Source organism: Culex quinquefasciatus, chromosome 1 (genome assembly GCF_015732765.1).
Source record: "Culex quinquefasciatus strain JHB chromosome 1, VPISU_Cqui_1.0_pri_paternal, whole genome shotgun sequence".
Lineage (NCBI taxonomy): Eukaryota > Metazoa > Arthropoda > Insecta > Diptera > Culicidae > Culex > Culex quinquefasciatus.
Window position 1 is genome coordinate 92,249,753 of NC_051861.1, and position 24,799 is coordinate 92,274,551.

Here is a 24,799-nt window from a genome sequence, read left to right on the forward strand (position 1 = left end):
CGAATTTTGTAAATTTGCTGCGATCTTTGATGGAAAATAAATCTCCATGAAACTTTATGAAAAGAAACGTCAAAGTAACTCTGAAAAAAATGGTAACACTTGGAAGAGATATCATCATACTTTATAATCAATGTGAGAATGAACGCCTTATTAATGAAATCTTATTTAATTTTGAATAATTCAAATATTTTGATTTTTCAGTGATTCGTAATTTGAAGGATATTTGATTTTCTTATCCTTTTTTCACTATTAATTTATATTCGGGAAATCAAAAAAGTTGTATGTATATGTTTTATAGGGGCTCCAATTCTAATGTAATGAAAAAAATAAAATAAAACTGTCGGATGTTACGGATATTTCGTCGCCGTCATGATAACTTGTCGTACGTGCATTTTGGGCCAAATTGGGCCATTTTGTGCAGCTCACCTTTGAGGACATTTTGACCTTCACAGATCCCCAAAATTCGATTTCAATCCTGAGATATCCATTATAAACATAAAAAAACTCCGTGCATTTTTGTCACTTTCCATACGAGAGAAGTTTCAAACTTGTCGTGCTATCCTGACACACCCTGAAAATTGATGTAAGTGCGACAACTGTCCAAAAGGATTTCAGGTCAGAACGCGTTTGACGCACGTACAAGTTAGACATTTTTAATTATAACTCGGGACTCCAGCAACCAACTTCAACCAAACTTCGGGGCAATGCACAGAATGGTCAGCCAAACATATCGTGTTTGTTATTGTTTACATTGCGTGCTTTCGTTTTTGTTTATTCAAGGTCAAACATTAAAACGCGTTTATCTCGGAACGTCGAAATGGCGGGTGCGACAAGATAGCACGACGACGTCGATTTTATACATGTTTAGATAAATGAAATGTTTCGTTCAGTTTTTATTTATTTTTAAACTTATAAAAGATTGAGCTTAAATTTATTAAAATGATCACCCTATTCTTTCCCCCCCAAAAAAATACCTCACGTTAAATTTATGCTGGAATAAACATAAAGATGGACGGGGTCCGGGTGGGGAGAACTTTTGCATCATAAAATTATTAATTACCTTGGCTTTGCTGCCCCGCGCGTGTGTGTGTGTGTGTGCATCGTACGTGTGCCACACGGAGAGTGCCGGGCGTAGTAATAATAATGAACCGTCGTCGTTGTCGTCAATTTTTTGGAGATCGAGATTTTGGGCGTCGTCATCATATTGATTACGAACGACCCGATTCGATGGGAAGTTGGCTGTTTTTTTTCGGTGGTCCCAGCTTGAAAATTTGGGAATGTTCAAGAGGAGAAGTGGGCTCTTGTCGTAAAAAAAGAGAATAGAAATTTTTCGGGGATAAATTTTATGCTGGCACAACAAATCGCCGTTAAAATCAGACGTGACTAAATTGCATGCTTAATGTGCGATATGGGATTTGTCGGATTTGGATTTTTTATGGGTTTATCAAGAGGGTGAAAGCTTTCCTTTCCTAAATGGAGTCATTTGGAAGCCATTCAACGTGCTTTTAGGAACTTTGACGAATCTTTGAAAAAAATAAAAAGTTCATCTCAAAACCACAAACCAACAAGAAATTTTGAAAAGCACCCTCATACGAGCAACAGTAATTGCCTTGCACAACCCCCATCCGAATTCATCATCCCCCGCAGCAGCATAAGCCGAGACAAAGTTTTATAACTAGTTTTATCTGCCCGAGAGTTTAATCAGCAGTTGGACGCTCTAATTAAATCCTATCCTTTTTCTCTCTCCTCTATTCCACAGTTGTTTTGCTCGATACGACCAAGGAAGCGACCCTGGAGTGGACCCGATACCCGTACGGACCTCAGGCCCAGACGCCCGGTGTAAGTACAAACTATGTTACGGCTCTTGGAGGGTGTCGTCCGTAAATGATGTGGCGTTTGTTTTTTAAATAACTACAATGAATAGAAAAAACGTGACGTAATTTCCGAACGTCCGCACTTCCCTACATTTTAAAATACAAACACAAAGTCATAGTCACTAGTTGTGGTGGGGCAACTCGTTAGCGCTTGGGATATCGCTGCTCTCGTGCTGAAAGACACTACTGACCGACTGCGGGCAGGGGTTTGGAATTTTTTGCGCAAATTACTATGCATTGCACGGGACACCGACTTTTAAATGATGAGGATAGAGTCGTCGCAAATGTGAGGGTGCGCGAGGGACAAGTTTGTCCTTTAATGTTTTTTTTTAACTAGATGTTTTAATGAGTGGAATGTAATGGGGAGTTGGGAGATTTAGGTTTAGATTATGAGTTCGGCCTTGGAAGGGAGTTTTAATTTCTATTGTTACTGAATTTAAATTGCTATATATTTTTTAAAAGCAAAAATCAAGATTTGAAAACATTTTTTCGACATTTTGCAAATGATATTTTGAAAGTGTCACAGTGGTCCATACCGAAATTCGGTTGTATAAAATCATACAGAACTCAAAACATATAACATTGTTCAACAAAATTGTAATTTATGAGTTTCTCTACCTAGGAAAAAATGTTTGAGTGGTTGTTAATGGCCTTTTTGACGACCTAGAACATCCTGAAAACCTGAAATTTGGAAACTTCAGAAAATGTAGAAGATAATTCAGGCTTACAACGATTTTTCGAGGCAAATGAAGTTTAGTTATTACCAGTCACATCCCCACGACCATTTGGCACCACTTCGATCCCTTTGGATCTCTTTTGGGATGGTCTGGGTCCTCCAAAGTGTCCTGGAATACAGATCTTGGAGTCTACCACCGTATCAACACGATTCTACCAAGTTTCCGATTATGGTTCATATTCAATGATGTCCCTGAGACTCTTTGGCAACACTATGAGCTATGTGGATAACTTTTGGGATGTTCTGGGTCCTCCAAAGTGTCCTGGAATTCAAATCTTGGAGTCTACCGCCGTAACAACACGATTCTACCAAGTTTCCGATTATGGTTCATATTCAGTGATGTCCCTGGGACTTTTTGGCAACACTTTGAGCTATGTGGATCACTTTTGGGATATTCTGGGTTCGATTCCCATCTGCTGCAACCTTCCATCGGATGAGGAAGTAAAATGTCGGTCCCGGCCTTGGTTGTTGTTAGGCTGTTAAGTCATTCCAGGTGTAGGAGTCGTCTCCATGCCATAAGTACAAACAACACACCAAACCAAGCCTACTCCGGTGGAATCGCTGGCGGCGGTTGGACTCGCAATCCAAAGGTCGTCAGTTCAAACACTGGGGTGGAAGGTTCCTTGGAGTAAAAAAGAGGTTTGGGTGCTCTCCCCATTCAAGCCTTCGGACTCCTAGGTTCGAGCAGAAACTTGCAATAGAGACCACAAAAGACCCGTTAATGTGGCTGGTTTGATTTTTTGATTTTTTTTTTGGGTCCTCCAAAGTGTCCTGGAATACAGATCTTGGTTCATATTCAGTGATGTCCTTTAGTATTTTTTTGCACTGACTACTCTGATACTTATGTATCTTTTGTTCTTAGGTTTTATGGCCCGTTCTTAGGTTTTATGTTTTGCTTCTGTTACGGCGGTAGACTCCAAGATCTTTATTCCAGGACACTTTGGAGGACCCAGAACATCCCAAAAGTGATCCACAAAGCTCAGAATGTTGCCAAAAGGTCCCAAGAACATCACTGAATATGAACCATAATCGGAAACTTGGTAGAATCGTGTTGATACGGCGGTAGACTCCAAGATTTGTATTCCAGGACACTTTGGAGGACCCAGAACGTCCAATAATGAAATGTAACTTTTTTTGCCTGTTTCTGATTACTTATGGAAAAATGTAACTACTGGTACCAAAATTGTAGATTAACACAGCTCAGAAAAATTCAGGCCTGAAAGGGTTAAATAATTTTTTTCCATGTAATTTTGCCAGCTGAATCTGAATTTGCCCTCAGAAATGAGCCAAAGTGTCGAAAAAATCGAATTTTTGGTCATAATTTGGGTTTATATGAAATTTTACAAGGAAACCCAAAATATGACCGAAAATTCGACTTTTCGACACAATGGTTCAAATCTGAGGGCAAATTCAGATTCAGCGGGAAAAATAACATAGAAAAACATATAATTAAACAATTTTCGAATTTCGCTTAAAAAAGTTTTAAAAACATGACATTTTAAGGGAAATTTAATGTTCTTTTCGAATCTACATTTACTCAGAAGGGTAATTTTTTCATTTAGAAGAAAAAAAATCATTTTTAAATTTTGTGTTTTTTAATTTAATATTTGCAATGGTCTTAATGTAAATCCGAAAAGTACATTAAATTTCCCTTCAAATGAAATGTTTCAATTTTTTTACAGTTGAGGAACGAAAAATGACAGAGTGTTTGAAACTTTTTTAGTGAATTTTTGGATGAAAAATAAGTATTTCGGAATTTTGAGTACGCAATCAAATCGGGCGTCCAATTTTACATAAAAGTCCCTTTGACACCAAACTTCTATCTCATTATCGTTTCTGGCTGCAAATTATTGAAAAACACCTCTTTTTCGCATGTTCAAAACTGAAAGGGGTCGTACCGCCCCTCCGTCACGAGATATAAAAAAAACGGACCTCGGATTCGTGATCAGTGACAATATTTCCTCTAAGGACAAAGTTTCACCCAAATCGAAGAGGGGTCGGGGCAACTTTTCCCGATTTCGTGTGATTTGTTAATTTCCAATAAATTGGATAGATCAAAAATTTGACAAAATCGCATCAATTGTTTACTTATTTATGCAATTTATTACGCAATAACCATTTATCCCGATTCAAATCCGTTTATGGTGAACAAACAGTAAGATAAATATGCAGACAAGCTAATTAAAAAGCAAAATATTGGATGGCTGTGATTGGAAATCTAAATCAACAGGAAAATTAATAATTGTGCGAATGATTAGCCTTTGCAACTTCCATGATGATTGTTTTTTTTTTGACAAATCAAATAGCAATAGAAATCAAACAAAATTGAAATTAAATTTCAAACATCACTTCCGATTAAAACTCATCAAAGAAACATTCTCGAAAAAAAAAAATGTTTTCCAAAACCCCACTGAACTCATTCATCGCGAGTCAAAAACACTCAATAATATCCCTTTTCCTCCTCCCACTCCATCCCTCATTGGTGGAGTGGCACGGTACCTCTCAATCAAAAGTCGTCCTCCAGGGCCTGGAGTTCACTATCCGCTTAATGGTAATTAGCCCAGCGAGCGGCAAACCGTTTACGTATGTGTGATCGTACGTGTGCTCCCCATGAAACCAATAATAAATATGCATGCAAAAACGCACACACACACACACACACTCGGAACGTCAAAGTTCGAAACAACTAAACCGAATGATGCAAAATAATCGACAGCAACAACATTCTTGCGCCGTGCGCCCTCCTCCTTCGCCTCGTTTTGGGGACAACGCCGATATTATGCCATTTCCATTCTCTTATTTTACACATTTTATTTAAATGTTTTTGCATTTTTTTTTTCATTCTTGTTTTGTTTTTTTTTTGCTTTCCTTCTTTATTTGTCCCTGTCGAGTCTCTAAGAATTCTACCTTTTGTTTATGTGGATTTTTTATGTTTATTTTAGCTATTTCAAGATTTTTTAAAATTCTTGATTTTTGTAATTGATTCTTGAATCTACCAGTCTGATCTTTACTTCAAAAATATGTTTAGTATTTTTTTAATTTAAAAGTTGATTCAAAAACTTGTAACTGTTAATTTCTCACAGAAACGCCTCACTCACAAAGTTGCGAGCAAAACAAGGCACCTCATCCCCCACCCCTCACTATAATCTGACGGGTTCCAAATCCCGTCAGAGTTGGTGACATAAAGCAATCTTGTTTCATTTTTTCGTTATTCGTTCAAGAAAAGTGTACAACCACCTAAGCGGGGTGAGGAGGTCCCATCCTTAGCCCCCGCCACGTGTCAGTGTCAAATTATCTCCCCTCAAGCGTAATGGTGGGGGGAGGTAACAAACGCCATTTTTGGCCAGACCCACGGGCACTTCAGCGCCTTAGTTGGCGTCTTCCCTGGCTGGACGTGGTCCAAAAGGGGGATGTTCACAAATTACGTTATGTTTTTTTGTTAATATCAATTTTTAAATGTTATTTGTTGTTCTTGCTATTTGAAATAAAAAGAAGAAAAGTTACGTAACACATGGACGCTCCCTTCTCACCAAGCAGAGTCAGCAAGTTCTGCCGGCCACTGCCTCTTCGGCTCGTTTGGCTGCCGCCAGCTGGTTTGAATATATTAAACATGGTTATTTTATCGATTTTATATTTTCCCAGATTTTATTGCCTTTAATTTGATGCTTTATAGGTTTCATATATTACTGAAGTTGATATTTTTTTTTTGTTTTTTCCTTGCTTCGCTCCTTGTCGTCTCCCTGGTCGAGTTGATGTGTGCCGATCTGGGAACGCGCTGAAGTTCTTACTGGAGTCTTGTTGAAGGTGGTTGTCACATAAGACAGTGAACCGACGGGGTCTTCTCCGGAGTTTATTTGCTGATGGCGAGTTAAACAGCGAGAATATTCAACTCCAAGGACATAGACAGGCGGGATATTTACGAGATGGTGTTGAACTTTTGCTTCAAATCGAATGTTTATTGACCGTTCAGCAAACGTTTTTACGGTAACTGACAAAAACAGTCATAATAAAAGTATAAATCAATATCAACCCCAATGGATCCCAAATGAAAATATTTTCGAATAACTTTTTAAAATGGTGCATAATTTTTAAAAAAAATCAAATTCTAGATTACTTTTTTTGATAAACAAAGCGAGAAATCAAGTGGTTCTTTGATTCGACAAATTTTACCCACACAAAAGCGGCTCCTGAAAAAAAAACATTTTATAGAACTTTTTTAAACATTAAATTCAATGCTTTAAATCACATTTAGCGTAATATAAATTTTTTGGCCCATTTAAAATGTTAGTTCGATTCCAAAATTTTCAAAATGTTTTTTTTTCGAAAAGTTCAGAAAAAATTACCCATGTTTCATTTAACATTGAAAACTGGAAGACACTTTGAAAACTTTAATTTTACTGTTGAGCAATTCTCTATCAAACACGGAAATGGATTTCATTTGTATTTTTTTATTTGGCTCAAACTTTGTGGGGGTCTTCCCTATGACCAATTTTGGCAGCTGTCCATTCAAAAATGGTACGTAAATATTCAAACAGCTGTAACTTAAGAGTGAATTTTCTGATCATTTTTTTTGAATCAAGACTAACATTTCGAAAAGGCGTAATATTGAATGTTCAAAAAAATTAAAAATATTGTTTCGAAAAGATCGGAAAATTTCACGAATGTTTCATGATTTAACATTGAAAATCGGACTATTAGTTGCAATTATATAAAAAAAAATCTGAACATTTCGAAAAAACTATTTTTAGAAATGGTCACTCGTGGTCACTATTTTTAGAAATCGAAAAACTGCAAAAACCAAACATTCAGTAGCTTTATCTTGAAAACGGAGCCCTTTAATTGTCGGTTGCAAATTCTATTGTACATTTAAAAATTAAGTCAAACAAATGTTTGTATGAAATTTAGATTTTTTTCAAATATCACTATTTTAAAAAAACAACTCGGCGACAGATTTTTTGACCATACTTCTCTATGGCTCAAAAGTTGCGGATATTTGTCCCCTAAAACATATCAAAAAATCTCGAAAATCAAGAAATACGTATTTCGGGAAATTGAGTTTTTGTGAGAAATTAAAAAAAATGACATTTTTTCCGTGTACCTATTTTTTTCTCAATAGTCCTCAACTTAATCTAAAACTTTGTGCAAGACACCAAAATGATCATAAAATTCTTTCAAAAGTTACAGATGTTTGAATATTAACACTCCTCCGTCCAAGCCTCCGAAACCGTCGCTTCGCTAATTTCAACTCGCTCGCATTTGGCCCCATTTCAACCAATCTTGATCGTTCTTGCAGCATTCGAACCGGTAGGATTTCAAGATTCATTTGAAACAAGAACGAACTTGTTCCGACTAACCTGCTAGTCACACCGACTAAATTCGTCGAAGCAACTCTTTTTAGGCGCTTGTTTTAGGGAACACACCATGGCCAAATCAACAAGAAAGCATTAAAATTTGAAATCAACCATTCAAATTTAACTAATTTGGGGTCGCTGAACAAGAATATGACACTTAGAATATTCCAAAAAAAATCAGAAATCCAGAAATCCAAGATGGCGGCCAATATGGCGCCTGTAGTATATTGGGAACATCTATTTGAGGGTGTAATAGTGATTCAACCACTCAAATCTAACTAATTTGAGGTCGCTGAACAAGAATATGACACTTAGAAAATCCCAAAGTATTCAGAAATCCAGAAATCCAAGATGGCGGCCAATATTGCGCCTGTAGTATATTGGGAATATTTTTTTGAGGTTGTAATAGTGATTCAACCACTCAAATGTAACTAATTTGGGGTCGCTGAACACGAATATGACACTAAGAATATTCCAAAGTATTCAGAAATCCAGAAATCCAAGATGGCGACCAATATGGCGCCTGTAGTATATTGGGAACATATATTTGAGGGTGTAATAGTGATTCAACCACTCAAATCTAACTAATTTGAGGTCGCTGAACAAGAATATGACACTTCATTCCCTTGTGGACCACCAAACAGTGAGGTACTCCTCGATATTAGCTCCTGAAAAGTGCTAAAAAGTGCAAAAAATGCCTCACGGCAAGAAAAAGAGGCGGTCCTCACCAGCAGGATCGGCAGATTTGAAAAAGCTAAAGAATGCCGAAGCGCTACCTGCAAAGCCAGGCAGTTTGAGCAAGGACGCTCAAAATCCGTCTGAAACCAGTTCGCTACCCTCCCTGTGGACGTGAGCGAGAAGGAAGAATTTGAACGACGGGAAAAGTTGCCACCCATTTTGTGAAAACATCGTCATCGGATTCGGTGCGAAAGTGGTTGACCGGGTTTATCAAATCTGGTGCTTTACGAGCTTCCATTCGCTTGTGTGGTGATGGACTCAAAATTCTGCTACCTACCAGAAAGGATTACAACTACGTTCGGGATTTCCTGAACAACACAAAGATTGAATACTACAGCCATGACGATCCAGGTAAACGCCCCATGAAACAGGTCCTCCGAGGCCTGTATGACATGGATGTGAGTGTGCTGAAAGAAGAGCTCAAAACTCTTAAGTTGAACGTGATCGAAGTCTACAAGATGACGAGACACAACAAGGACATCAAGTATCGTGATCAACTGTACCTGGTTCATCTCGAGAAAGGATCGACAACGCCGTCTGAGCTGAAGGCAGTTCGGGCAATTTTCAACATCATCGTGACTTGGGAACGTTATCGTCCAGTGCACCGTGACGTGACACAGTGTTCGAACTGTTTGCAGTTTGGACATGGTGGAAGGAACTGTTTCATCAAGAGTCGTTGTGCAACCTGCGGAGGTGAGCACAAACTCAAGCTTGCAACACAATCAACGAGAACATCGAAGCGAAATGCTTCAATTGCGGCGGCGATCATTCTACTAAGAATAGAAGCTGCCCAAACGAGCTGAGTTTGTAAAAATTCGGCAGCAAGCGACGACGAGGCACCAACCAAATCGTCGCAAAACACCACCAACTTTCACGGATGTGGATTTTCCTGCTTTGGCGTCGCCAGGAGCGGGATCTGTTCGAGTGGCTCCAAATCTGCAGCCATTGCCGTTGAATCAGCGGCCAAAAGTTGCAGAGAATACAACACCTCCTTGCTTCAGTCAGCAACCGAGGGGAAACCAACCAGCATCAACGGATGAAGGCAGCAGTGACCTGTTTTCACCACAAGAACTTCTGAACATTTTCATCGAGATGACAACAACACTGCGTGCGTGCAAAACTCGCCAGGAACAAGTAAGAACCCTAGGAGCATTCATCTTAAAATACAGTTCGTAGTTTACTCGTTCTAATGATTTTGAATAATTCAAAGAATTTTATTTTAGTTTTAAGTTAGAATTAGTTGTTAAAGTGATTTTTCTTTTTTACCCAAATGTATTCGATTAAATGCAAAAATGTAAAACAATTTGAAATAAATGAATGAATGTGAACAGTTAATAATAAAACGAAAAATACAACAAAGATGAAGAGCATTTAGCCATACCACTTAGAATGTAAATGAAATGTAATTATTATAAGAGAGTTCAATAAAGACATATTTAATTTCAAAAAAAAAAAAAAGAATATGACACTTAGAAAATCCCAAAGTATTCAGAAATCCAGAAATCAAAGATGGCGGCCAATATGGCGCCTGTAGTATGTTGGGAATGATTTTTTTTTGGAATTCTGAATACTATGGGATATTCTTAGTGTCATATTCGTGTTAAGCGACACCAAATTAGTTACATTTGAGTGGTTGAATGGCTATTACACCCTCAAATAGATATTCCCAATAAATATTCCCAATATTCTACAGGCGTCATATTAGCCGCCATCTTGAATTTCTAGATTTCTGAATACAGTTAAACCTCGTATAAGAGCGCCTCGCATATGAAACTTTGCATATACGAGTCATTCCACCTGATTCGGTTTTGTCGCAAGAGTTGCATATGCGAGGTACAGTGCTTATGGGATTTTGGCTATATGGGAGACATGGGCTATATTTTTATAAAAAATCAACTAAACTATACAAATTTATAGTGTTTTGGAATCGTTATGAAGTCAGCTATACAGTTACACCAAATTTACATGGTTTACGATGTTCTAGATCATCCAAAACTTCGTCAAGTTAAGGCCTATGTGTTCAACGCCGTACAAGTATGAGTTAGGCGATTTGACTGTGGTTTTTGACCACAGATCATAACCGGATAGCCTCAGGGAGGTTCAGGGACTAGTCTACCGATATGTGGTGATGTTCTGGGTCTTCTGTAGAGTCCCTGGAAGTACGTCCGATGGGTCTACCGCCGTAACACGGCAGAGGTCGGTAGTTTTAGACCTCAGATCATATCCGGATAGCCTCAGGGAGGTTCAGGGACTAGTCTACCGGTATGTGGTGATGTTCTGGGTCTTCTGTAGAGTTCCAGGAGGTACGACCGATGGGTCTACCGCCGTAACACGGCAGAGGTCGGTGTTTTTTGACCTCAGATCATATCCAGATAGCCTCAGGGAGGTTCAGGGACTAGTCTACCGATATGTGGAAATGTTCTGGGTTTTCTATAGAGTCCCGGGAGTTACGACCGACGGGTCTACCGCCGTAACAAGGCAGAGGTCGATGGTTTTTGGCCTTAAATTATATCCAGATAGACTCAGGGAGGTTCAGGGACTAGTCTACCGATATGTGGAAATATTCTGGGTTTTCTATAGAGTCCCGGGAGTTACGACCGACGGGTCTACCGCCGTAACAAAGCAGAGGTCGATGGTTTTTGACCTTAGATAATATCCAGATAGCCTCAGGGAGGTTCAGGGACTAGTCTACCGATATGTGGTGATGTTCTGGGTCTTCTGTAGAGTCCCGGGAACTACGTCCGATGGGTCTACCGGCGTAACACGGCAGAGGTCTGTGGTTTTTGACCTCAGATCATATTCGGATAGCCTCAGGGAGGTTCAGGGACTAGTCGACCGATATGTGGTGATGTTTTGGGTCTCCTGTAGAGTCCCGGGAGTTACGGCCGATGGGTCTACCACCGTAACAAGATAGAGGTCGGAGGTTTTTGACCTCAGATCATATCCGGATAGCCTCAGGGAGGTTCTGGGGCTAGTCTACCGATGTGATAGGTCTTTTGTAAGATCTTGGGAATTACGACCGATGGGGCTACCGCCGTAACAAGATATAGGTCTGTGGTTTTTGATCTCAGATCATATCCGAATAGCCTCAGGGCCGTTACTTCCGGGGCTCTACAGAAGACCCAAAAGATCATAACACATCGGTAGACTAGTCCCTGAACCGTCCTGAGGCTATCCGGATATGATCTAAGATCAAAATCCAACGACCTCTGCCTTATTTCGGTGGTAGACCCATTGACCGTAATCCCGGGACTCTACAGAAGACCCAGAACATCACCACACATCGGTAGACTAGTCCCTGAACCTTCCTGAGGCTATCCGGATATGATCTGAGGTCAAAATCCATCGACCTCTGCCTTGTTACGGCGGTAGACCCTTCTGGCGTAGCTCCCGGGACTCCACAGAAGACCCAGAACATTTCCAAATATCGGTAGACTAGTCCCTGAACCTCCCTGAGGCTATCTGGATATGATCTGAGGTCAAAAACCACCGACCTCTGCCGTGTTACGGCGGTAGACCCATCGGACGTACCTTCAGGGACTCTACAGAAGACCCAGAACATCACCACATATCGATAGACTAGTCCCTGAACCTCCATGAGGTTATCCGGATATGACCTGTGGTCAAAAACCACAGTCAAATCGCCTACCTCATACTTGTACGGCGTTGAACACATAGGCCTTAACTTGACGAAGTTTCGGATGACCTAGAACATCGTGAACCATGTATATTTTGTGTAGCTGTATAGCTGACTTCATAACGATTCCAAAACACTATAAATTTGTATAGTTTAGTTGATTTTTTATAAAAATATAGCCCATGTCTCCCATATAGCCAAAATCCCATAAGCCCTGTACCTCGCATATGCGTGCTTCGCATAAGAAACCCCCATATGAGGTGCATATGCGAGGTTTAACTGTACTTTGGAATATTCTTAGTGTCATATTCGTGTTCAGCGACCCCAAATAAGTTACATTTGAGTGGTTGAATCACTATTACAACCCCAAATAAATATTCCCAATATACTACAAGCGCCATATTGGCCGCCATCTTGGATTTCTGAATTTCATAATACTTTGGAATTTACCAAGTGTCATATTCATGTTCATCGACCCCAATTAAGTAAGATTTGAGTGTTTGAATCACTATTACAACCTCAAATAAATACTCCCAATATACTACAAGCGCCATATTTCCAACCATCTTGGATTTCTAGTTTTCTGAATACATTGGGATATTCTTAGTGTCATATTCGTGTTCAGCGACACCAAAATAGTTACATTTGAGTGGTTTAATAACTATTACAACCTCAATAAAATATTCCCATTATACTACAGGCGCCATATAGGCCGCCATATTGGATTTCTGAATTTCTGAATACTTTGAAATATACCAAGTGTGATATTCGTGTTCAGCGACCCCAAATTAGTTATATTTGAGTGGTTGAATGGCTATTACACTCTCAAAAAAAATATTCCCAATATACTACAGGCGCCATATTGGCCGCCATCTTGGCTTTCTGAATTTCTGAACACTTTGGAATATACAAAGTGTCATATTCGTGTTCAGCGACCCCAGATCAGTTGGATTTGAGTGTTTGAATGGCTTTTACAACTTTAAATAAATACTCCCAATATACTACAGGCGCCATATTGGCAACCATCTTGGATTTCTGGATTTCAGAATACTTTGGGATATTCTTAGTGTCATATTCGTGTTCAGCGACCCCAAATTAGTTACATTTGAGTGGTTGAATGGCTATTACACCCTCATATAAATATTCCCAATATACTACAGGCGCCATATTGGCCGCCATCTTGGATTTTGGATTTCTGAATACTTTGGGATTTTCTAAGTGTCATATTCTTGTTCAGCGACCTCAATTAGTTAGATTTGAGTGGTTGAATCACTATTACACCCTCAAATATATGTTCCTAATATACTACAGGCGCCATATTGGTCGCCATCTTGGATTTCTGGATTTCTGAATACTTTGGAATATTCTTAGTGTCATATTCGTGTTCAGCGACCCCAAATTAGTTACATTTGAGTGGTTGAATCACTATTACAACCTCAAAAAAATATTCCCAATATACTACAGGCGCAATATTGGCCGCCATCTTGGATTTCTGGATTTCTGAATACTTTGGGATTTTCTAAGTGTCATATTCTTGTTCAGCGACCTCAAATTAGTTAGATTTGAGTGGTTGAATCACTATTACACCCTCAAATAGATGTTCCCAATATACTACAGGCGCCATATTGGCCGCCATCTTGGATTTCTGGATTTCTGAATTTTTTGGAATATTCTAAGTGTCATATTCGTGTTCAGCGACCCCAAATTAGTTAAATTTGAATGGTTGATTTCAAATTTTAATGCTTTCTTGTTGATTTGGCCATGGTGTGTTCCCTAAAACAAGCGCCTAAAAAGAGTTGCTTCGACGAATTTAGTCGGTTTTACTAGCAGGTAAGTCGGATCAGGTTCGTTCTTGTTTTAGATGAATCTTGAAATCCTACCGGTTTGAATGCTGCAAGAACGATCAAGATTGGTTGAAATGGAGCCAAATGCGAGCGAGTTGAATTTAGCGAAGCAACTGTTTCGGAGGCTTGGTCGTCCGTGTAAGTGAAATATGCCTTGGACGGAGGAGTGTTAACGAACCATTTTTGTATGGACAGCTGCCAAAATTGTATGGAGACTTGTATGGGTGAACCAATAGCTTCTTTGGTCATAGGGAAGGCCCCCACAATGTTTGAGCCAAATCAAAAAATACAAAAAATAAAAATGGTCGAAATCGGCCGATTCCGTAGAGAATTGCTCTGTTTGTTTTTCTTTCATCTGTAGTATCTCAGCAACCAAAGGTCAAATCTAGGACGAAATCTTAAGAAAAATTGTGAGCCATTCGAAAAAAAATTTTTTTTTTTTAGAAATAGTCAATTCTGGGCACAAATTTTTAATTTGAATCGAACTTTAAGTGGCCATATCCTAAAAACGATACACTTTATCAAAATTTCTTTAAAATACTTTTTGATTTCAAATTCAATTTTACATTAAAAACAAACAATTGTTTCGGTGAGATTTTTATTATTTCGGAAAATCATCAACTTGGCGGCAAACATTGTTGACTCCAATTTGAATTTTTGTATTTTTTAATCCGGCTGAAACTGTTTTGGTTTCTTCTGTGTGCCCAAAGAAACCATTTTGCATCATTAGTTTGCCCATATAATTTTCCATATAAATTTGGCAGCTGTCCATACAAAAGTGATTTATGAAATATAAAAAAAATTGTATCTCTGGAAGGATTTTTTTTATCAATTTGGTGTCTTCGGCAAAGTTGTAGGTATGGATAAGGACTAAACTGAAAAAATGTGATACACGTTAACATATTTTTGGTCATTTTAAATTTTACTTTTTGTCACCAAAACTTGATTTGCAAAAAAACACTATTTTTAGTTTTTTTCATTTTCTGATATGTTTTAAGGGACATCAAATGCCAACTTTTCAGAAATTTCCGAAACGGGCAAAAAATCTTTGACCGAGTTATGATTTTTTGAAAAAATACCGATTTTTTCAAAAAAATCGAAAAATTGGTCGCAAAAATTTTTCAATTTCATTTTTCGATGTGAAATTGAATATGCAATCAAAAAGTACTTAAGTGAAATTTTGATAAAGTGCACCGTTTTCAAGTTATAGCTATTTTTAGGTAACTTTTTTCAAAATAGTCGTGGTTATTCATTATTTTAAATTAGTTTGCCCACCTTTGTAAAAAATATTATTTAAAAGCTAAGAAAATTTTCTATATTTAGCTGTTTTGAACCTTGTTGATACGACCCTTAGTTGCTGAGATATTGCCATGCAAAGGTTTAAAAACAAGAAAATTGATGTTTTCTAAGTCTCCCCCAAACAACCCACCGGTCCGATTTTTAATGTTAAAATAAAACACATTGGCGAAATTTTCCGATCTTTTTTTTGAAAACAATATTTTTAAAATGTTCAAATCAAGACCACCAATATTACACCGTTTGAATTGTTAGTACTGATTTAAATTTTTTGAAAATATTGTTTTCGAATAGATCGGAAAAATTCACGAATGTTTCATATTTTAAAATTGTAAATCGGACCATTAGTTGCTTAGATATCGACATTAGAAAATTGTGGGTTTTTTGGGTGAGACTTAGGAAACATCAATTTTCCTGTATTGATTCAAAAAATCATAACTTGGTCAAAGATTTTTTGCCCGTTCTGAAAATTTCTGAAAAGTTGGTATTTAATGTTCCCTAAAACATATCAGAAAATAAAAAAAATAAATAGTGGTTTTTTGCAAATCAAGTTTCAGTAACATAAAGTGAAATTTAAAATCATAAATTTTGTTTTGCTCTATGAAATAAAATTTAGTTCAAAACGTCCTACGACCTCGTTAACCTACTACCCCATCTCAATAAAAATCCCACCAGGAGAAAGTACCCCAAATCCGGCATCATTGCTAAAATTCGCTCCACCCAACCAAGCCAGCACGCGCGCGCGTAAAATCCGATATCGCCACCAAAATCTAAAATTGATTATATTGCTGGAACAGCGCACTCACTCACTTCTCGACGCCGCCCGGGTTTGACCGCTTCCCGGCTTGATCTGTCTCGCCGACCTAATCAAAATGCGCTTTCCTGTCCGTCGACGTCGACTGTCCCCTTGAATGACTGACTGATGGCCGCCGTAAACTCCTCAACTGATCCGCGGTGATGACTGAGAGGTTGCTCTTCCCGTCCCTTCAAAATCGGAGAGTGAGGTTAGGAAATTTGAATAAAAGCACACGCGGGGCCGGCTTCGCGTCATACCGTGGACGATCGCGACTTTTTTTTTCGGGGGACCTACTAGTGGGATCAGTACGGTAGAACCTTGGTGGGATTACCAATGACCGAATTACCGACACAATTTATGTCTCTACTAACATGAATTACGGGATTCCCACTTACCAGGTTGAAAACTTCATCATCCCGGTACGAGAATCGAACTCACGACCTCTGGATTGGAAACCCAGCACGCCGCTAGTCGAAACCCATCCCCTACCGGTCAGTATTCCCAGTGAGTAGAATTACTCTTTGAAGGGATCTGAACTACGTTACCGACGGTATTTGGCTCTTCTGCATCCTCACTCTACCAAAGTGAACTACATTACCGACATCATCTTGTGGCCACTTAAGTATCTTATATCGCAACATCTGAGGGCTTTTGTTAATTTGATTTGGTTAACCGCGGTGGATTTTCTTGAAATAATTCGAACTGTCAAAAATCCACCAAAGCATCTACCGGTGGATACTTTTCTACCACAGATTTTTGTGCGATCAATGTGGTAGATGCTTTGGTGGATTTTTGACAGTTCGAATTATTTCAAGAAAATCCACCGCGGTTAACCAAATCAAATTAACAAAAGCCCTCTGATATCATCACTTTACCAATGTGAACTATATGACTGATCCTAGGCCGGGCTAAATAATACTGTCGGTAAAGTAGTTCACTTCAAAAGATGGGGACTTCTGCATTCGTGTTAGTACAGGAAGCAATTAAGCGTTGATGTCATGCAGGAAAACTGTAGAGATGAATCGGCATCGACAAAGCAGTTTGAGCTATTTCTAATACAAACCAACTTCCCATGGTTTTACGGTACCGGGAACGCGGTCTCCCCCTTCAAATCCCAAACTCTGCGGGGTGGCCATCGCCGCGCCAAAACACCAAACCCTAAAAATGCCATCACAATGAATTTAAACGCGCTCATTTGGGTGACCTGGAAGAAAGCGTAGGCCCCATGATGGTCCGCAGATTCCGGAATACCTCCACCGAGCAGTGCCATATTGATCGGAAGAGAGCGGACAAGGTGTAGGTTTTGTCGCCTGAGTCCTGCTGGGGGGTGACCCAGCCGCCCCCTGCCTGCACCAGAAGGAGAAATACTTTCAAATTTGATCGCACCCCTCGCGGCCCCCCTTGCCTAAATTTTCCAAATGGATATTTATGAGATTTTAATAGATAACGATTTGAGCGCGCGCGCACCCCGTAAGCACCATCAACGATCATAAAAAGAAACAGTTTTTGGGGCGAACCAAAATGACAACAAACAAAACGATCGGATCTGGACGGGGTCTCGCCTGGTCTAGAGTTCGGGAAGAAGAGTGACGCGGCACGCGTGAAAATGAGGTTAGGGCACATGCTGAGCGCGCGCCAACTTCCCGGCTGGAACTCGATTTGATTTGATTGAGTTTGGGCTCGGGTCGATTGATGGAATGGCAGCAGTGGACTCAATTTTGACTGCTAGACAAAAGAAAGTTTGTGTCAACATTTTTAAGTTTGACCTAACAAAACTGAATTTACAATTCTTAGTAATGATGGTTAAAAAAATGTGTAATTTTACCACCTTTCCGTTTGTTATGTTGCTTTTTCAGACTAAATTGAGGTAAAATTACATCATAAAAGAAGTAATATTCAATCTTCCAAAATCACACCTTCCTAATTTTTACATTTTTTTACTGTGTAGTGCAGGAATGTTGAATCACATGTAAACTCGGTTCATGTAAACTCGGTTTATGTAAAATGCAGCTTCGATGGAAATGTAATCGTCAGAATCATGGATCATGTTTTAATGCATGATTTGTTGCAAATTTACATGAAAATGCATTTAAATTTAAATGTTTATTGACTTGCAAAAAAGTGACATCATTTTTGCTGTAACATTTGGAGTCGTTTTCTGTGCCCAGAAAAAAAAATCATTGTAATATTACATCTAAAACCTAACTTAATCCACCTATGTGGTTGGAGCCTTCCTAACATATTACCAACAATGGCTGATATGATGGAATTTTTCAAAAATTTCATCTATTTTTTAGATCTGGAATAAAAAAGTACATAAATATCACTTAAGTGACCATATCTCGAGACAGGGTTGCCAGATCTTCAATGTTTTGAACTCGTTGGAAAGGTCTTTTGATAATCTAACCAACGATGGGTCAGATGATGGACCCGGACTTAGTTTACATACATTTAAGTGTGATCCGGATATATGTGTAAACACATTTTTATACATAACTTTTGACTTACTTATCGAAACTTCAATCTGTATAAAACTCGATCTATAGGACCAGGTTCGGGTCAAATCGGTTCAGCCAGTGCCGAGAAACGTGAGCTAGTTTGTTGGTCACGTACATACACACAGACATTTGTTCAGTTTTCGATTCTGAGTCGATATGTATACATGAAGGTGGGTCTTCGACGTTTTTATACAAAGTTCATTTTTAGAGCAGGATTATAGCCTTACCTCAGTGAGGAAGGCAAAAAAGGTAAATCTGTTTAAGAATTTGTATCTAAATTGAAAAGTACATAGAAAATTATGAAAATTTCACCAGTACTTGATGTAAAATCACACATTTTTTAAACACAAAATCTTACATGAAAGAGAGATTATTCAACACAGAAAAAAAAATGTAAATTTGGAAGCTGTAATTTTGGAAGGTTGAATATTACCACTTTTTTGATGTAATTTTACCTCAATTTAGAATGAAAAAGTGACATTACACCAGAAAAGTGGTAAAATTACACATTTCCAGAGGTAAAATTACACCTTTTTTCTGACATAAAAGATGTACCCCTTCCCAGATGTAATATTACCATGATTTTTTTTTTCTGTGAACCATCAAAGTTTTCAACCTTCCAAAAAAAATCCAAAATTAAGTTCAGGATTCAATTGGCAGCGTCATATATCTGGAATTTTTTATTTGAAAAGATTCAATAAACACAATTTCCATTCTTCGCTTTTTGGTTTTTTTAATACCCCTGACTATAGGTGGTTTCAAAAACACTCAAAAAGTACTGACAAAATGATTATTGGATCATTAAAAAAAAAAACTCCAAATACCTATTATTGTAAAAAAACGCCGAAAATAATTAATTAAAAAGTCTGATTTGGATTTCAAGCATAATTTAAAATTTTATTTTAAACAACTTTTTTTTTACTGAGTGTACCGTTTTCAAGTTGAAGCTATCCGTTTTTTTTTTAATTTTTTGATCAAAATTTGAAAAAAAAATTGTATTGTTTGACATTTAATAATTATCAAGAACATGGCATATGTGTGATTCCACCATAAAACAGCAGAATACCGCCAATTAATTTGTTGTGCTTTCACAGTTAAAAAAGCAGTAATGAGCAATTCTCTGAGATTTCGGTCATTCGATTTTTTTTGTATTTTTTAATCCGGCTGAAATTTTTTTGGTGCCTTCGGTATGCCCAAAGAAGCCATTTTGCATCATTAGTTCGTTCATATAATTGTCCATACAAATTTGGCAGCTGTCCATACAAAAATGATATGTGAATATTCAAAAATCTGTATCTTTTGAAGAAATTTTTTGATCGATTTGGTGTCTTCGGCAAAGTTCTAGGTATGGATATGGACTACACTGAAAAAAATGATACACGGTAAAAAAAATTTGGTGATTTTTAATTTAACTTTTTGTCACTAAAACTTGATTTGTAAAAAAACACTATTTTTATTTTTTTTATTTTTTTGATCTGTTTTAGAGGACATAAAATGCCAACTTTTCAGAAATTGCCAGAATGGTCAAAAAATCTTTGACCGAGTTGACTTTTTGAATAAATACAGATTTTTTCAAAAAATCGAAATATTGGTCGCAAGAATTTTTCAACTTCATTTTTCGATGTAAAATCGAATTAGCAATCAAAAAGTACTTTAGTAAATTTTTGATAGAGTGCAGCGTTTCCAAGTTATAACCATTTTTAGGTAACTTTTTTGAAAATAGTCGCAGTTTTTCTTTTTTTTTAAATAGTGCCCATGTTTGCCCACTATTGAAAAAAATATTTTTGAAAAGCTGAGAAATTTCAATCGAGCCAAACATTCAATATTACGCCCATTTGAAATGTTAGTCTTGATTTTAAATTTTTGAAAATATTTTTTTCGAAAAGACCGGAAAATTTTACGAATGTTTCATGTTTTAACATTGTAAATCGGACCATTAGATGCTGAGATATCGACATTAGAAAATGGTGGGTTGTTTGGGTGAGACTTAGAAAACATCAATTTTTCTACTTTTTAACCTTTGCATGGCTATATCTCAGTAACTAAGGGTCGTATCAGCAAAGTCCGAAAAAGCAAAATATAGAGAATCTCAGCTTTTCAAAAATATTTTTTTCAATAGTGAGCAAACATGGGCACTATTTAAAAAAAAAAAAGAAAAACTGCGACTATTTTCAAAAAAGTTACCTAAAAATGGTTATAACTTGGAAACGCTGCACTTTATCAAAAATTTACTAAAGTACTTTTTGATTGCTAATTCAATTTTACATCGAAAAATGAAGTTGAAAAATTTTTGCGACCAATATTTCGATTTTTTGAAAAAATCTGTATTGATTCAAAAAGTCATAACTCGGTCAAAGATATTTTGCCCATTCTGGAAATTTCTGAAAAGTTGGCATTTTATGTCCTCTAAAACAGATCAAAAAATAAAAAAAAATAAAAATAGTGTTTTTTTTACAAATCAAGTTTTAGTGACAAAAAGTTAAATTAAAAATCACCAATTTTTTTTTACCGTGAATCATTTTTTTCAGTGTAGTCCATATCCATACCTAGAACTTTGCCGAAGACACCAATTCGATCAAAAAATTCCTTTAAAAGATACAGATTTTTGAATTTTCACATATCATTTTTGTATGGACAGCTGCCAAATTTGTATGGACAATTATATGAACGAACTAATGATGCAAAATGGCTTCTTTGGGCATACCGAAGGCACCAAAAAAGTTTCAGCCGGATTAAAAAATACAAAAAATTAAAATTAAAGAAAAAAGACCGATTCCGTAGAGAATTGCTCTAATCCAGCTGCGTGTAAAAGTTCTGGGTGTAATGAATATTGCATTATTTTATACAATTTTATGTAATTTTAGAATTTTACGCCCTGAAATATGTTGCCCATCAGTATGGGAAACCTACTAGACCGAAATGTCAAGCTCATATATGCGTTTATCCTTACATCTTTTCATCAGTCTGATAGCCGAGTGGGCTAAGGCGCCAGTCCTTACTGTTGGTGCTGGGTTTGAATCCCGTCGGTTGAAACTTTTTTTTGTGTTTGCAAAAATTGTACATGCAGTTTGTAATATTAAGTGTTTATTTTGACACATCACGTGCATGCTTTTGCATGCGATTTTACCATCGGATTTTTTGCTGTATGTGTATGGGATGCTTTTGAATTAAACTTTAATATAAAAAAATAATATAATTTTGGTGATTCTTTTTAAAGTCTTCGATTATGCACTTTTTTTAACAAAAAATATAATACTGAAATGAATCTTTCTCTCAATAGTCATGTTTTTGATAAGAATTGGTACAAAATTCTTATCAACAGTCGCAAATCAACAATTCTACGAACAAAAATACGCATCTACACTGGCTGATTGCAACTGACCCCATTATTGCTTGCACAGCTGCCCTCGAAACAATCTCCTCCAATTCCTCCTACACAACAAACGCCTTTCAATAAGCCTTCTCTCACCACCAAGCTAAATCATTGCAAAGATCGATTACATCGCCGGCGTCGGCGGTGGCATCCGCTACAACTTGAGCAACAACAACATCACTGGAAACACTACAACACACACACTCATAATAAATATAAATAACAGGGTTCAATATCGTCCTTTCATGTCAGTGTCACAATTAGAGCGCCATTTGTCGGTGAGAGCATCCATTGATTGCCGTCCCTCGCTTCACGTCCGAAAAGTTCGTCGGATGAGACCATTTTATGTCCTAGACCAAATCAATGAAACTATTACTCTCCTCCCTCCTAGTCGCAGAACCCCCCCATCACGCAATGGTTAGTGGTTGTACCCACCCTCGCTTGTGGCGGCCAATCGAGCATTTGCTAATTTGATCATTTTCCGATTTGATGGATGCGATAATTAGACGGTGGCAGTTTGCTGTTTATTGATATACCACCAAACCCGCCCTGAAGCCCCTCCCGCTCAAACCAAATCGGAATCGATGCCCACTATTTGGAAGTGGGCCAAAAATTGGACAATTTTGCGGGATGTCAGGTGACTGCGTTTATTTTATGGCCCATGTTTAGTAGGAAAAATGAGAGTGGTAAAACTGCCTTCAGTTTAGGTTTATTAATAAACCGATGTAATTTTATCTTTTTTTTTTTTTGCAAAATGTGAATTACAGTGAAAACGATGTAAATTTACACATTTTTCTATCATTTTTGGGTAATTCTCCGCCAACTCACACAGCAGTTGCCCCGACCCCTCTTCGATTTGCGTGAAACTTTGTCCTAAGGGGTAACTTTTGTCCCTGATCACGAATCCGAGGTCCGTTTTTGATATCTCGTGACGGAGGGGCGGTACGACCTTCCATTTTTGAACATGCGAAAAAGAGGTGTTTTCAATAATTTGCAGCCTGAAACGGTGATGAGATAGAAATTTGGTGTCAAAGGGACTTTTATGTAAAATTAGACGCCCGCGTACTCAGAATTCCGAATAAACGTATTTTCATCGAAAAAACACTAAAGTTTTAAAATTCTCCCATTTCGTTACTCGACTGTAAAATTTTGGAACATGTCATTTTATGGGAAATTTAATGTACTTTTCGAATCTACATTGTCCCAGAAGGGTCATTTTTTCATTAGAACAAAATTTTTCATTTTAAAATTTCGTGTTTTTTCTAACTTTGCAGGGTTATTTTAGAGTGTAACAATGTTCTACAAAGTTGTAGAGCAGACAATCAAAAATTTTGATATATAGACATAAGGGGTTTGCTTATAAACATCACGAGTTATCGCGATTTTACGAAAAAGTTTTGAAAAAGTTGGTCGTCATCGATCATGGCCATTTATGGTCACCCGCGACAGACACGGACGACGAAACAAAGAGAAACGCAAAAAGTAACTTTTTCAAAACTTTTTTCGTAAAATCGCGATAACTCGTGATGTTTATAAGCAAACCCTTATGTCTATATATCAAAATTTTGTAATTGTCTGCTCTACAACTTTGTAGAACATTGTTACACTCTAAAAATAACCCAGCAAAGTTAGAAAAACACGAAATTTTAAAATGAAAATTTTGTTCTAAATGAAAAAATGACCCTTCTGGGACAATGTAGATTCGAAAATACATTAAATTTCCCATAAAATGACATGTTCCAAAATTTTTACAGTCGAGTAACGGAAAATGGGAGAATTTTTAAAACTTTTTAGTGTTTTTTCGATGAAAATACGTTTATTCGGAATTTGAGTACGCCATCAAATCGGGCGTCTAATTTTACATAAAAGTCCCTTTGACACCAAATTTCTATCTCATCACCGTTTCAGGCTGCAAATTGTTGAGAAACACCTCTTTTTCGCATGTTCAAAATGGAAGGGGTCGTACCGCCCCTCCGTCACGAGATATCAAAAAACGGACCTCGGATTCGTGATCAGGGACAAAAGTTACCCCTTAGGACAAAGTTTCACGCAAATCGAAGAGGGGTCGGGGCAACTTTTCCCGATTTCGTGTGAGTTGGTAGAGAATTACCCTTTTGCTAACTTGTTAGTTTCTTACTAGTTCGAACACATTTAGCAAAATGTCAGGAAAAAATGTGTAAATTTACATCAAACAATTGTTTCCAACTAGTTCAAACTCATTAAGCAACATGTCAGGAAAATATGTGTAAAGTTATATCGCGTTCAACGTAAATCACTATTTGCAAAAAAAAAATAAAAATGAAGTGAAAACGATGTAAATTTACACATTTTTCTATCATTTTTGCTAACTTGTTAGTTTCTTACTAGTTCGAACACATTTAGCAAAATGTCAGGAAAAAATGTGTAAATTTACATTAAACAATTGTTTCCAACTAGTTCGAACTCATTAAGCAACATGTCAGGAAAATATGTGTAAAGTTATATTGCGTTCAACGTAAATCACTATTTGCAAAAAAAAAAATAAAAAATGGATAAAATTACATCGAAACGGATTACCGATATTTTCTTTTTATTTTTTACTATGACCCTATTCAGTAATAATAAAGTTAGAGTACAGAGATATTACACATAACATGGTAATAATAAAACTATTAAC

General features: G+C 37.4%; 1 protein-coding gene across 11 annotated transcripts in view; it reads left to right on the forward strand.

The window, feature by feature from the left end:
- The window catches only part of LOC6048855 (ephrin type-B receptor 1), a 180,015-nt gene that overhangs the window by 113,232 nt on the left and 41,984 nt on the right, over positions 1-24,799 (forward strand). For all 11 annotated transcript variants that reach the window (XM_038266853.1, XM_038266828.1, XM_038266869.1 and 8 more), the window contains one exon: positions 1,760-1,839. In XM_038266853.1, the coding sequence (XP_038122781.1) occupies positions 1,760-1,839 (80 nt within the window). The remainder of the gene's footprint in view (positions 1-1,759; positions 1,840-24,799) is intronic.